Genomic DNA, 15940 nt, shown 5'->3' with positions numbered 1-15940 from the left:
TATATTTGTAATTTTTCTGTAAATCTAAAACCATTCTAAAATTTTTTTAAAAGTCAGTGAGGATATAAGAGATTTGAACAATGTTATCAATCAACTTGCTATAACTGATAATTATAAAACTTCAAACGCCAAACTGAAAAAGACTCATGTTTTCAAGTGCACATGGAATGTTCGTCGAGGTCGACTAATTTAAAAGCGAGTCTCAACAAATTTAAAAGGAGGATTGAAATTATTTGCAGTATGTTCTCTGAACACAACAGAAACAAATTAGAAATCAATCACAGAAAGATATCTCTCAAATCTCCAAATACTTGGAAATTAAAGAACGTTTTTCACAATAATCCATGTGCCAAAGAAGAAATCACAAAGGAAATAAAAAGTATTTTTAAATGAAAATGAAAACCTAACATCAAAATTCTTCCTGGGCCTTGGCGTCTCCAACCAAGGGATGGTCCTAGGTGACCTCATCCAGTCCCATGACTTTAAATCCCACGTGTAAACTGCCGTATCCCAAATTTATATCTCCAGCCCAACCCCCTCCCAGAACTCACCTATCAAACTGCTACTTGTTGCCTCCTGGATCTTGAAGGGCATCTCAAATCCCATCTGCCTCAGAAAACTCTTGACTCTGCTCCCTGGAGGCTTATCATTCCACCAGCACCCACCTATTCCTTAGGCCCCAAACCATGGAGTCACCCTTCCCCGCCCACCTCCCCACGCATCCGAGCCCTCTCCAGGTTCTTTTGACGACTGCCAAAGAGCTCTTGAGCCCACCCACTTCTCCCCAAATTCCAGAACACGAAGCCTCTTGAAAACGGGCCCTGTCAACCCTCACCGTGCGTCTCCGGTGCCTGACGCAAAGTAGGTGCCCAGTAAATAAAGCCTGGGAGTGGATGGGGACACCTCTTTCCCAGGCCAGGGGACTTGGAAAGCTGAATTAGAAACTAGAAGGCTGCTTAGCGAGCATCCGACAGGGCGGGGGGACCACACGAGGGACGCTGTCCACTGATGATAGAAAACCCGAGGGCTTCGCCCCGACTGGCTAGGGCCACCTCCGCCGTCTGGCTTGCTCCTAACACCGCGTGTCCTTGGCTTTGACTCTTTCCTTGCACCGTGTGTAACGTGACTAGTTACGCCCCAGCCTCTGCAGGTTTCACCGCGGGACAATCTCGGGGCTCCTCAACCTTCTAAACCCGTGTTTACCCATATTTCCTCCACTAAGGTATGGACTCCCGCCATGATGCTGATTGTTTTACATTTCGTTCTAAAGACAGCGGTCATCTAAGCGTTCGTTGGCTGGGGCTGCCATGACGAGTATCGCAGACCCGCTCACTTACACGGAAACTTAATTTCTCATGATTCTGGAGGCTGGAGGTTCAAGGTCAAGTCAGCAGGGTTGGTGTCTCCCGAGACCTCTCTCCTTGGCTTGCAGATGGTGTCTTCGCCCTGTGTCCTTCATCTGGTCTTCTCTCTCTGTGTGTCTGCGTCCTCATCTCTTCTCATAAACACGCCAGTCACGTCGGGTTAGGGCCCCCACCCTAATGGCTTCATTTTAACGTAATCAGCTCTATAAAGACCCTAGCTCCACCTGCAGTCACATTCTGAGGTACTGGGGTTGGGAGGCGGGTAGGCCTTCAGCGTACGACTGGGAAGGGGGCACGGCGTAGCCCATAACACGATGTGTTATTAATTCCTAGACTCTCTCTTCTGTGTTGACCACAATAATTACAGCAGAATAAAAACGTCCTTCAGCACAGGCCAAAAGACAGCTCAGGGTCTTAGAGACATGGCTCCCACGCGCAGGCCAAGCCTTTGACATCCATCTTCCCCAAACAAGTACTACTTGCTGAGCCTGTGCACCCCGCTCCTCCATGTGGACAAAGAGGCACTTCACCCTTGTCCTGTGGGTGAAACGTAACTGCACCATGAAATACAAGCATGAAAGGACGGACAAGGCAGCAAGGACACATACTCCACTTTGTCCCTGGCTGAATTTCCGCTTCTATAAAAAATGCCGACTGTGGATTTGACAAGAAGGGACGGTCTTTAGCATACCCGTCATCACACCTTGGGTGTCTCATTCTGCTCTCCACTTCAAGGACACCTCCTCAGAGAAGCCCACCCTGACCCCTGGCCACTGCTGACCGCCCCCACGCCTCTCTACTCCTGTGTTATTTTCTTTGAAGAGCTTAACACTCTTGGAAATGGCCACATTTATTTACTTGATTGGTTTTTGTCTCCTTTCACTAGAATACAAGATGCAAGGAAACAGGAGATGCTGTCTGTCTCGGTTCACCTCTGAGCCCCCACAGCCCAGCGGGTAAGATACCCTCCATCGGCAGGTGCTGAATGAATGAATAAGTAGCTCCTACATTTTTAAGAGTCAATTTGCCTTCGGAGTGACTTTTTTCATATTCATCTTCCAAACTGTATTTTGCCGAATCTAAAGTCATTTTTCTCCCTCCTCGGGAGGTGGTGACTCAGACATCGAGCAGAAGGAATACCGAGGGAGGTGATATTCAGGCGGAAGTGAAATTGGCAGAGGGCGCCACCACATCGCCCCGGCAGGCTGGCGAACCCCGAGCGTGGCCACCACGTGTCCCCGAGAGGCAGGAAAGGTCCTCCCAGGGCCCACTGCCTCCAAGTTCTCGGTCCCTAAAGGTGCCTCATGCTCTCTACAGGTTTCCCCACCACAGGTAGTGGGGATGGACCCCTGATGGTGTCCCCAAGAAGAAGGTTGGCCGCAAAAATACTCCCTTCACAACAGTGACTACAAATATGGAACTTAGAGGGATCAACTTTATGACCTACGTAATAGAAGGCACAAAACTTGGCTGGAAACCGGGAAGCTTAAAGTAAGCGGAGGGACAAACCATATTCCTGGTCGGAAACGTTGACTCTCCCCCAAATTAAAGCAAATCTAATAAAAATCGCAATCGATTTTTGCAGGCAAATGAAAAAAAAAAATCATTCTAGAATTTGTCTTGAGAAGCTAATGCATTATGATTATCAGGAATTTTTAAAGAAAAATATAATGATTTTGATGTCCTCTACGTCTATAACAATGCCAGGAGAAAATATTGGTGAATATATAAGTTTAGAGAGGAGAGAGTCTAAGTGTACAGGCAAGGAAGGAATCATAACAGAGAATTTGAGGGATTTAGGCATCGAAACAGTCCATGAACACAATAAAAAGGCCCGTGTCAAAATGGAAAAATACCAGTACATTCTGATGGATAGAGCTCATATTCTTAATGTACAGAGGGTCTTCTGCTTTTTTTGTTGTTGTTTGTCTTTGGTTTTGTTTTTGAAGATAAATACATGAATAGAAAAATTAGGAAAGGACCCCGTCAGGGCCTGACGGAGTAGGGTCTGGAGACCCCTGGCCAGGGCTGTGGGGTTTATGTTTAATGAACTGGGAAGTCCGAGTTTTAGGCAGAGGCAGGGCATGGTCTGATTGACGTCTTTAAGTGCGCCATCTGGCGGCTGCAGGAAGAACAGACTTGGCGGAGATGCAGGAGACCCTGCGAAGGTGCAGGTAAGAGACCAAGTGAGATTTATGATCCGGGTGAGAAGATGGCGTGGACCAAAGTAGGGAAAAGCGGTCCAGTCTGGATAGACTTTGGAGACAGAGCCCAGGGAACTTGATAGTTTCAGCGCAGGGTGTGAAACAAAGAAGGTGACAAAGATGTTCATGAATATGAGAAACATTTTAATTATGCCAAGCGTATTTGTTTTATATTGCTGCTGTAAGATTTTCGTATAAGTTTAGTGGCAATATAAATTCCTTATCTCTGAGTTCTGTAGGTAAACGGTACAGGTGGGCTCTGCCGTTTCCTCTGCTCCTGGTCTCACAAGGTCAAAAGCAAGGGGCCGGCCAGCTTGCACTCCTCACCTGGAGGCTCTGAGGGCTAGAGGAAGGTGATCCAGGCGCCTTCAGGTTGTTGGCGGATTTCGGGTCTGTGTGGTTGGTAGGGCTGAGGTCCTCGTTTTCTTGCAGTCAGCTAGGAGCCTCTCTCAGTTTCAAAGAACCTGCCTTCCTCAGCACATTGCCCCTCCCCCATCTTCAAACCAGCAACACCACTTCCAGCCCTTCCCATGCTTCAAATCTGTAAATCCTCCTTCTGCCAACATCTTTCTCACTCTAGCTAGAGAAAGCTCTCTGCTTTTAAGGGTTCATGTGATTAAGTCGGGACCACGCAGATAATCCAGAACAATCTTCCTATTTTAAGATTCAGAATGTTAATTACTTCTGCCAAGTTCCTTTCACCATGTAAGGTAACAAATTCACAGGTTCCAGAGATAAAGGCGTGGGGGGTGGGGATGGCATTCTGCCTGCCTACCACGAGAGAAAAAAAAGCAGGATATTAATCAGGGTTTCTCAACCTTGACTCTCTTGACATTTTGGACTGGGTAATTCTTTGTCGTAGGGCTGTCCCATGCACTGTAGGACATAGTAGTACACTGTAGAGGTCAGTAGTACTCACCCCCTCCCCCAAGTTGTGACAAACATTTGTCAGTTGAGAACAGACACACACACACACACACACACACACACACACACACACACATACACAATGTTGTTCCAGTTTCATATAAAAACAGCACACGCACACACACTCTCATATAGAGGGAGATTAAAATTATTGGAGAAAAAATAACGAAGTCTTAACAGTGGTTGTTGTGGATTTTCTCATAATAGTTGTTTTATTTTCTTCGTGCTTTTCTATGCTTTTCGAGTTTGAATAGCTATTACTTTTAAGCATTATTTTACAAAGCAATTTCTCCCCAAATAGATTTTCAAACATGAAATCTATGTCTTTAGTCTTAGAAGTTCTACTTGATAACACATCTCTGTTCTAATGTACTATTGAATTTTTGTATCTCTATTCATAACTAAAATTATGTTTTTCACTTTTATTTGTCATATTTTTGTGTCAGAATATATAATCCGTGCCTAAAATTAATTGAAACACCCATAGAACTAGCTGTTCCTTTAGTTTAAAAGAACTATTCAGTTAAGTGGTCTGGCTGCTCAGAGCCATTTTTTGAGACAAATGCTTGAGAACTTTTTTCAGTAGTTTTCTTAATTATAGGGCATTAGGATTTTCTGCTCCTATTTGAGTCCATTTTGGCCATTTCTACTTCTCCATAAAATAATCCACTTCAGAATGTTTATAGTTATTAGGTATGGCTTATGTAAAATGCATTATAATTTGTGATACTTTATAGTTATATCTTCTTTCTCATTGTATTTGTATTTTCTCTCTTGTTTATTAATTATATTTTCCAGGGATTTGTCTCTTTCTACTGACTTTTTCAGAAAGACTATCTCTTTAATACACTTATCAGGTCCAGACAGCCATTATGGAAAACAGTATGTAGGCTCCCCCCAAAATTAAAAACAGAACTACCATGTGTTCCAGCAATTCCGCTACTGGGTATATATCCAAAGGAAATGAAATCGGTATTTTGGAAGAATATCTGCACCCCCATATTCACTGCAGCATTATTCACAATAACCAAGACATGGAAACAATCTAAGTGTCCATTAATGAATGAATGGATAAAAAATATGTGGTATATACAATGCGATATTATTCAGCCATAAAAAGAACAAAATCCTGCCCTGTGTGACAACGTGGATGAACCTGAGGACATCATGCTAAGAGAAATAAGCCAGACAAAGACGAATCCTGCACGATCTCATTTATACGTGCAATCTAAAATAGTCGAACTCATAGAACCAGAGAAGGGAACGGTGGTTACCACAGGCTGGGGCATGGCAGAAGCAAGAGGTTGGTCGAAGGGTACAAATTTTCAGTTGTAAGATGAGGATAAGTTCTGGGGAGCCAATAGAAGTCTGAGGGTGTTGGCTAGATCCTTATCTGAGACCTTCCAGCAAGCCACTCCCCTGACTGTCCCAGGTGTAATTATAACTTGTGGAATAATCGGCGTTTTACATTGTAATATACGAGATATCTTTTAAGGACAGCACTCAGCTACTCAGTTTGAAGAAAGAGATAAACACCTGTGAAAGTTCACACCTGGGGCTTTAGTTTTGCAATGAAATGTGGTAGGGGTTAATTCCAGGAGACTTTGCTGCTGGGGCCAATCCCAGCTCCTCAACTTGGTTGGTGGGAAAGGGGAGGAGTCACAGGAGAAGCTGTGGCCCCCAGCACCCCAAAAGCATCTCAGGTAAGATGAGGACTGAGAACCAGCTCTGTGATTTCCCCCAGGTCGGGGTGTGAGGATAGAAGCCTGCCAGATCCAGCTAGGATGGCTGTGGGGAGGGATGAGGAAATGCAGACTGAATTTTCTAGTCTAGTCAGGAAGAAAACGAGAAATAGGGTACCAAGTGGAGGGGACGAGGGGTCAAAGGTGTTCTGTGTTCTTTCAAAGTTAATACATGCATGTTTCAGAGCTATTAGGAAGGAAGGGAGAGCGAGGTTGGAGCAGAGGGCAGTGATGGGTCAGGGGTGGGGGGTGATGAGGCCGTAAGGTATCTGAGCTGATGGAGGGAGTGGAATCCTCTCTGAGAAGGCGGGATGGGCCTGAGAGGGGAGCAAAGACAGACAGACGCCTCCTCCAACCTGAAGGGCCAGGAGGGAACACCGTGGCCAGAAGGGCAGCTGCTGGTAGTTGGGGGGTGGATCTGCCGGCCCAGCTGAGGGTATTCTCACTGGAAGGCTTCCAGATTCTCCGGGAAGAGGTGAGAGCGGCTGCTGAGAGAGAGAGGGCAGGAGAAGGCTGTTGGGGGGGTGGGGGGGAACGGAGCTGACCAGAGTGGTAATTCTCAAACGAGCTGGCATCAGCACCCCCGAGGGCTTGTTAACACGCACAACATTCCAAGTCTCCCACTAAGATTGTTTGCCTTTCCAGCAAGTTCCAGGCGCTGCTGCTGCTGCTGGTCTGGGTCCTCGCTTTGAGAACGGCTGTGGGAATGAAGCCGCACTCATCTGCGGCCCAGGTCCAAGGGGCATCCGATACAGGGCAGCTGTGGGACTGTCCTAGCACCGAGGGCCCAGGAGAGGGGCTGGCACGGTGGTTCCGAAGGACGTGATGGCGCCACCTTCCCCAACAGCTTAGTAGCACCTGAGCAGGCCCTGGAACCAGGGAGGTGGGCAGGAGGAGCTCTGTCACTTGGGTGAGATGAAAGGACAAAGAGGATTATAGGGCTCACAGTGGCCAAAGTGCTGGGTGAGGGCTCCCCTCCCTGGCTCACTCTTCCCGGACCCAATCTGCCTCTCATGTCGCTGTCACCCATCCATACCCTGTCTACTTTTCCATGGAGACTTGGCGGCTCCCCCCAAGCCCAAGTTCACTCTGCTACCCTTCTTACCCACAAAACTCAGTGTGTGATGTGGACTTTACACTGCCTCTGGGAGCCCCCTGGGCGTTTGGCTGGTTATACTGCATTCCAGCAGCTCTAAGACTCTATTGTCAGACACACCCGTTGCTTTAAGAAAGAAAAATCCCTGCCAATTATAATCGTGAAAAAAATTCATGATTTCAGAGATGTTAAGCTATGAAAAACCATGTAGCTTAGAATCCATGGAATATGGATTCTTAAGCATCTACTAGAGCAGTGGTTCTGAAAGTGTGGTCCACAATCCCCAGGAGTCCCCAAGGCCCCTCCAGGGGGTCTGCAAGATCGAAACTGATTTTGCTATAATACTAAGATGTCATTGCTTTTCATTTTTTTTTTCCCTCATTAGTGTACCGTGGAATTTTCCACAGGCTACACAACATATGGTGACGTTCCTTTGACAGCTAATGGAATAGGTGTATTCTTGTGTTTTAAATTTTTCTGGATTTTATTTCTAATATAGTTAATGTTGATAGACACAGCCCACATAAACAAAATCTCTTTGAAGTCCTGAGACCAAAAAGTTTAGGAATCACTGCAATAGGATGCGGGTCTGGCACTTGGCTGGTGCAGGGCCCAAGGTCAAAGATGTAGAGACGTACAACGGGGGTGTGCACAGCGCTGAGGGTGTACAGGGTGGGGTGACTTAACCTAAGCCAGAGAGTTCAGAGAAGTCCTTCCGGAGAAGGCAGGGTTCATGTGCCCCAACCTCAGGGACATGATGCTTCGGCCAGGTGATCCTGTCTTGCCCACCAGGGATCTGCCCCCTTCTAGCTCTGTGTCCCTGGGTTTAGTCATCTGTGTTTCCATCACTAAGACGAGGCCCATGGTAGGTCACAGGGGCTGAGATGAAAATGTGGCGAAATAACACACGTGAAAGAATTTGGCAGATGGGAGGAGAAGTGTGATCAGGTCTTTGGTTGCTGTGTTGGGATTTGGGCCTTTCTGTTTTCTGCCGCAGGACTTAGCACAAGCTTGGCGTGCAGGGGCGCTTGGAAAACATGTTCTGAGTGGAGCGCCGGGTGGGGATCTAAGCGAGGGCTGAGAGCTTGGCTTCTCCAAACACCAAGATTCACTTAGAAGTTCTTGGAGTTAATGAATAAGAGTCGGTGGCAACTTCCTGTCTGGTTCTCATCTAAACCAAATTCCTCTTCACCTTCTCCAAACCATCTTCTTCCATCTCCGCAGTTCCCCAGGCCGGTGGCCTTCACATCAGTTAGACTTTCCTCCTGGACCTGTCTGTCTTCACGGCTACAAGTTTCATCCAAGAGCTGAGCTGAGATGTCAGATCTGGGGCATGGTACCCAGGGCTCAAGGCAGTCAACCAAGACACAACGGCTAGGAGAGGTCAGCGGAGGGGTGGACTGTCTTCGACTAGCTCTCAGACTCCCCCGCCTTCCCTTGTCAGCCCACTTGCACGACAAAAGCTGGTGTTTGGCGCAAGGCTGTATGTGGTTTGCTGGGCGTTGTCCCCAGTCTAGTCTGGACCAGGGGATTTGATCCTGGGCTTTGGTGCCAAGAGACACCAAAGTCCCTGCTCTTCACAAATACCCCTGATGCTTTGCAGGTGTCAGAGTCTTAACTGGAAACCAAGCCTAAGGACAGCTGCTCTGCAGATCTTCCCCCCACACTTACCATAATCCTCCCGGATGGGCAAGAAATGGATGACAGGGCCTGTCACTCAGTAACTGAGGCAGCAGGCTGCCTGCACGAGCTACTCCCGGCATCCTCAGCATGCTCCCTCAGGGGGCCTCAGGAAGCTTCTGCAGGAATGAAGAATGAAGGGAAAAGGACGACGGAGAATGAATGAGGTGTGTATGGATGCAGGATACAGGATGCAGGCAGTTAGATGCCTGGCCTTGTAGCCTCCTCCCAAGTCCCAGGAAAGGTTGGGGGAGGGACCCGGAGGGAGGAGCCACGAGCAGGTTCAGTGGAGGCTCCAGGTTTCTGGACAGCAATTATAGAGGCTAGGAGCCATATAGGGAACTTGTCTAGAAAGCAAATAACCTATTTACAAAAGACGTAATATTCTAGGATGCAGACAGAGAGAAAAAAAAGATGGAGAGCTGAAAATTTGGAAGTCACTGATTGGATGGGATGGATGGAGGGAAGGGAGAAGAGGAAAAGGAAGGAGGAAGGATGGAAAAGGGAGGAGGATGGAAGGAAGGAAGGAAGGAAGGAGTGAAATATGTAAAGATCATTTCCTCCCAATTAAGCTGCCCACCAGCAAGTCACCTGCAACCGGACAGCAGGGAGCTGAGCGCGGCAGCAGAACTTGGAGGGCAGGGGGCGGGGCGGGGCGGGCGAGAGGGCTGGGGGTGGGGTTAGAGAGCGAAGCGAGCAGGATCCAAACTTCCGGTGCCTGTCGAGTGCGGAGCGGTGGTTGCACAGAGCGGCTGCACAGGCGGAGGCTGCAGGGCGGACCCGGGCCCGTTGCAGCCATGGTGAAGATCAGCTTCCAGCCCGCCGTGGCCGGCATCAAGGGCGACAAGGCCGACAAGGCGTCGGCCTCGGCCGCTGCGCCCGGCCCGGCAGCTGAGATCCTGCTGACGCCGGCTCGGGTGAGAAGGGCCGGGGGCTCCGACGGGGGGCGGGGGACCACGGCGTGCCTCGCCGGCCCGGGGGACTGCCAGAGGCACATCGGGGTCCCGGAGCCGTGCGCGGAGCCAGGGTGGGAATCTGGAATGAGTCGTTCATCCCAAAGTGGGGAGGGGGCTTGGGTCCTGTCCTAAATCCGCAGCCGAATGCCTAAGTCCGACGTGTGGGAGGAGTCGTGGGTCCGAGTGCGAGGTCTCCTCCGAAGGCGGGGGGACCCTAGCCTCCTGGCCCCAAAATCGGGGGAGGGGGGCCGGTCCGACGGAAGTTCGAGGAATGTTAGCGGGGGCGGGGTGCGTCTGTTCCAATCAAGGGGCATGAGGCGAGCTCCAGGTGGGGATGGATGAGGTTGGACATTGTTTCCCAAAGTAGGGCGTGGGTCCTGAATATGAGAGGAATGGGCGGAGGGGGGCGGTCTGCAGTGAAGGGCGGGTCCCCAGTGAAGGGGGAGGGACCGTCGATTCCATCCCAAACGAGGTGCTGTTACTCTGCACCTGAGTTGGTGGACCAGAAAGTGATAAAAGATGAAGTGGAAGTAACCAGAACCCGCCCGGCCGCGCGTCCGGGGTTCGAGGTTCGGAGTCCGAGGCTGGGCGCTCTGGTCCCGCCCCACCCGCTGTGTCTGCGCCTCCCTGTCCCCTCTTCCTTCCTCTCCTGGCTCTCGGCCCCCTCCACCCCGCGGAGAGGCTCCCCCACTGCCAGGGTGTCCTCCCGCATCCCCGCGCGCTTTGTGGGGGTGGGCCCCGGGGCACCCCGCCCTTCAGCGTCCTCCCACCCCCTGCCTGCCCCCAGCGGGGAGAAAAGGCATTTCCGCGGTGGAAAACTGAGCGTCGCGGAGTCTGACCGAGGGAGGGCCCGGAGGGGACAGGACGCGTGGCAGGCAGGGAAGCGATGGGAGGGAGAGCTGGTCCAGCCAGGCTTTATGGTGTCCCGGTAAAGGTGTCTACGCAGCGTCGCCCTCGATAATCTGGGGAGCACCGAGGCCCCTCACCCCCCATGGAGACAGGACTTGGAAAGTCTTTGACCACTCCCTCCCCCTTCCCAATGCTGCTTCTGAGGAGTCTCCCTCAGCACCCAGGTTCCTCCTCAAGTTCATGGCTCAGATCGACCTTGCCCGGGGTATGACAGGGGCTGCAGGGGAATACCTGTGCCCTGGAAGAGGGGATGTTGGCAAGGAGCCTCAGAGGTGAATGTCATAGTCTGAGCAAAGACTCTGAGTGGGGAATTCAAGGAGCCTGGGAGAGCTCCCCATCATCAGCAACCACACAGCCTGTTTGCGAGGTTGCCATGCACCTCCCCCACCAGAGCTGCTCCGTGTTCACCTGATGTTTAGATAGGGAGGGGCACTCCATATTTGAAGACTGCCATCTGTCTTCAAAGTTTGCAAGAGGCTCTTCAAGCTTCCTTCCTCCTGTCCTCTCAGTCTAGGGAAGGGGCAGGGACGGGGCCTGAGGCAGCGTTCTTGCCCCTTCTCCCAACTGCCAGGCACCCAGCTGAGGCCTGGAAAACAGGCCCCTGCCTCTGAGGGCTATAGGAATCAGGAGGCAGGACCAGCCAGACAGCAGGAGGATGTAATTCAAACTCTAGCAGAATGTCCAGATTTTGCAGGAGTGGCACATTCTCCAGCAGCAGCCTGCTGATGGTGTTGGGCAGGCGGAATGACAGATGCCAGCGTCACCTTGGCTTTAACTGACATCCAGCCTCAGGCTCCAAAATCAAGCGACCTCCCTTCCCCCTCTCCCAGGGTGAAATGGAAATATCCACATCTTCCTGCTGCTGTTTGTAGTGGCCTCGAGCCTGCTGAGTGTGCCTCCTCCCTCAAACCTTGTTAGTGGAGCAGGGTCCCCTTGCCCTCCTAATTGGCAAGGGTGAGTGATGGGGGCCCAGGAGGAAGATCAAAATCCCAGCACCTTCAGGACCGATGTGCATGTTAGTAAACTTTTATAGCCCCCTGAGGCCCTGGGGTGATGCACAGGGGGCTCTTGGATGTTGCATCTGAGCTCTGCTGTTTGCCTGCTGCAGTTGGAGCCTTGAGAGAAGAGAGTTCACTTCAGTGAGCTCCTCGTGGCCTTGCCTGGCCAATGGGCACGTTTCCCACGTCCAGTGCCCGGGCAGTGAGCACAACAGATGCTAGCATTCACAGATGTAGCCCAGGACGGAGTATCAGCCATTTATTATGGCAGCGGAGGAGAGGGCAGGTGGGACAGGCAGGCCGGCCGGAAGGCCCCTGAAGCTGCTTCATCAAGACAGAGAGACAGGGCATTGCGGAGGCTGCCGGGGATGCAGAAGACAACTTGGTAGAAGGCCTCTCTGGCTGGGGTTGACTCTAGACCCCTTCTTCATTACTGAACTGGACTCCACAATAAGATTCAAAGCCCTGGGGAGACCACTGGGTGAGCAGAGGAGTTTGTGAATGCCTTTCAGCGTGAGCCACCCTCTCGATGCTAAAATCAAATATCGACCTGTGTGCAGGCCCCGGAGGGCCTGGGTGAGGCAGCAGCAGCACCCTCGGCAGGCTCCCCTTGCTTCCGAGTGAAACTCTAACACAAGGAGGATTTTGTCCCCCGACCTGCTGCTGGAGGGAAGTGCCTCAGTGGGCTGGGAAGGGATGGGGGTGGCGGCCCAGCTGGGCTTCCAGCTGCCCACTCTCCCCATGTGGTGTTTGCCTCTGAGATAATGAGAAGCCTGCGTGGATGGGGGGCTGGCTATATGCCAGCCTGGAAAGGGAGCTGGACAGGAAGCACCCCCTCGTAGCACCTTCTGGCCGCATCGTTGTTCCCCTTTGGAGGCCCACCGGCCAGGCCTGAGTCGTTCAGCATGCTCCCCTCTCCCCACAACCTGCCTGTGCCTTCGTGCACATGTGCGCACACACACACACACACACACACAGCCAGGTGTGGGCATGTCCAGACTGGACTGGGCTCGGGGCTGCAGGAGGAGAACATGTACAATACAGTCACCTTCGCGGCTGTAATTTTCTCCCTGGCTCTCGCCTTTGATTGATGGCCCCTGTATGGCTCCCTTCCCCAGCCCGCATACCTGAGAATCAGATTTCACTTTCTGTGCCCTGGCCTCAGGCCCTTAGCCGAGGGAGCTGGGTCTCCTGGAGTGGTTGGGGGAGGTCCCTGGCCAGGAGGATGGATCTGGCCAGGCGGCCAAGCCAGGCTGGATGGTAGGACCTTCGTGAAAAGGCAGCTCTGCTCCAGGTCCTGCCCCATGGCAGTGTGGTGACTTTAGGCTGTCTATTCCCAGCCTGCCCCAGACCTTCCCGGAGGAGCTGTGGCGTTGGGGCGCGCACCTCAGTGCCATTTCTGCTTTCTGTTTTTCTCTTTTCTCTTCTCTCAGCCCATCTTTGCACGTTTCAAGGCTGAGCTGTCAGCAGACTTCCAGGGAGAATGAATGTCTTAGTGACCAAAAATGTTTATGGTAAAATCACAGAGCGCAGCCCCGGCCACCCCCACCCCCTGCAGCCCCTTCGTGTTCTCTCCCTAGGGAAGCTCTTCCAGCAGCCAGCTTTCTTATCCTCCCGAGGCTTTTCTCTGGAGTCTTATCTTGACAGTCAGGAACAAACGGAATAGACGAGAGAATCCGCCCAGACCAGCCACGCAGAGCAGAGGGTGTGCGGGAATGTTCTCGGGGGCCCACGCAGTTCCCCCTGAGCTGCCTGCACCTGGGGCGCCGCTGGGCCACACGACAGCAGTGGGGTTCCGTGATGGCGAATTCATGACCCCCTGTCGGCATTTACCCAGCTGACGCCTGTACATCTGAACACAGCTCTGTGTGCTCCAGTGGGCAGGGAGCATTTTCCCAGGCCTCCTACACCCTATCTCTCTCTCTCTCTCTCGCTCTCCCCCCCCCACACACACACACACACATTCCGGTGCCCTTGTCTCTGTGGTCTGCAGCCTGGGAAAGATGCTGAGGAGGGGGCGTGATGCTGGGAGGTGAGGTGAGGCCCCCTCCCCACTAGCCATCAGTCCTGGCCTGCAGTGAGCGCATCACCAGCTCTCTGCTAGCCTCCTCCGACAGCCTGCAACTGTAGTTTAATCCACTTGCAGTTAATTTGGACATTGTCACCAAGGGAAGGTAGCTGGGAGCTCTCTCTCCATGAACCATGAGGGTCTGCTGAGTTAACACTCCAGCTGGCTGGCTTTCCCCTGACTGTTTTGGCCCTGGCTTTGCTAAATCATTTAATGAGCACCATTGTGGGCCTGAGTGTAGCCAGCAGGCAGAGAGGCCCAGGCCTCTCTCCGGTCCCCGTAGGTCTGACTCACGTGCCCCACACGAGCGCACAGCCAGGCACTTTGCTCAGAAAGCCCAGTTGCCGTGGAAACAGTTTACAATATTTTTCTGCTTTCTAAATGGAAGTCCCCAAATGCCTGGCTGTCGGTAACTGCTCCAGGTGGGAGGCTGCATGACAGGTGAAGCAGCTTGGGAGCTTCCAGAAGCAGGCCCAGGCTGGCTTTCCGGGTGAGCTGGGCAGCCACGGACCCCAAAGGGATGAGGCCCCAGGTCCTGGCCCAGGCTGACTGCATTCCCCCAAAGGCCTCTGACTGGCTGCAAGTGCCAAGTGCGAGGGGCCTGCAAATACGCCAGGGTTTTGGAATTTCATCCTTGGTCTTGATTACGTAGTGTGAGGCCCCAGAAGCAGTGACAGTATTGGGGCAGAAGTCAGGGCCCTCCGCCCCTTGTGGGGCCCTTTTTCTGGAACCAGGGACATCTGTGGTTTCCTCGTCCGCTTCACGGCAGCCTCTGGTTTTGCTTTCCCTTCCAGCCGCTGCTCAGCCATGATGCTTCTGGGGGTTGGGCCCTTGCTTGCTAGGGGAGTGTGGGGTAGGGAGGGGAGCAGGGTGCGGGCCCCTCGTATGCACTAGAGGGTGTCAGTAGGGGCAGGATAGGGAGCTATTTGTCCACCACACACCTAGGAAAAGGTGGGGCACACAGAATGTGGGAACACAGGGCAGCATTGGGGGTCCCAGCTGAAGAGTGTGTCCTTCCCAGCCACATTAGCGCCCCCTCCTCCCTCCACCGTCCTCCCTGACCTCCTCCATCCACCTCCCTCTGTGGCTGCCACGCCCTGCCCCTCCCCTAGGCACTCAGAAACACCTGACCAGCCAGAGGAGAAAGGTGGCCGTAACACAGCGAGGCCTCCCTTGACCAGGTGCTTCATTCGTGCAGCGGGCCCTTGGGCTATTTGTAGGCTATTGACATTTTTGTTGTCATTCTCACAAGTTGCTTCTCTGGTTTTCCTAAACACAGGAGCAAAAGCCTGACCCCCGTGCAGCCTCAGCAGCTGTCCGCGGTGGCCCTAAAAAGAAAAGTTTCGGCTGATAAAGATCTGCTATTTTTATCTGGCACCTTCTCTTTTACCAAGGGCATTGGAGTCCTTTGTCTCCTTTAATCCTGACAAAATCCTATGAGGACCTGTCTGTTCATATTTCACGTGTGAACCTGAGGAGGAGCAGGTTGCCACGCGCCCCTCATGCACGCAGGCCCTGCTGGGGCCTCGGCCCTTCTCCACACGGGGGGCCCGACAGCCACCCTCATCCCACTAAATGTCTTTCCAGAAGGGCAGGAGTCGCAGCTGGCATGGTCAGCCTCGCCTGCCTTCCGGGCCAACCACCCATTCTTAGGACCCACTCACAGCAGCCTGAGCCCCTGGGGCGACTTGTTCCTGTGAGACACTGGCAGAGCTGGGCTCTCAGGTCACTGGGTCCTGTGCTGCTCTTGGGAGCCCACTGGAAAGTCAAAGCCATATCAGCACCCCCTGCCCCCGCCTTCTATGCCCTCCCGCTGGCAGCTGTCTCAGGCCCTGTGGGCACCTGTGCTAGTGACCTTGGTTACTGCCCCCAGGGAGCCCCAGGGTGCTGAGGCGTTGCCAGCCAGCTGGGTGGTCTCACAGACTGGTTCCTCTGGTCTTGATGGCAGGACCCCCTGCAGCAGGGCAAGGGTGGCGGGGCGGGGGCAGGGGGGTGC

General features: G+C 52.4%; 1 protein-coding gene across 1 annotated transcript in view; it reads left to right on the top strand.

The window, feature by feature from the left end:
- Window positions 1-9717: 9717 nt before the first annotated feature.
- Window positions 9718-15940, top strand: part of ITM2C (integral membrane protein 2C) — a 13616-nt gene continuing 7393 nt past the window's right edge. The window contains exon 1 of the mRNA XM_039855290.1: window positions 9718-9930. Coding sequence (XP_039711224.1) covers window positions 9811-9930 — 120 coding nt within the window. The 5' untranslated portion in view covers window positions 9718-9810. The remainder of the gene's footprint in view (window positions 9931-15940) is intronic.

Source organism: Pteropus medius, unplaced genomic scaffold (assembly GCF_902729225.1).
Source record: "Pteropus medius unplaced genomic scaffold, Ma_sr-lr_union100, whole genome shotgun sequence".
Lineage (NCBI taxonomy): Eukaryota > Metazoa > Chordata > Mammalia > Chiroptera > Pteropodidae > Pteropus > Pteropus medius.
This window is presented reverse-complemented; position numbering and strand designations above follow the sequence as displayed.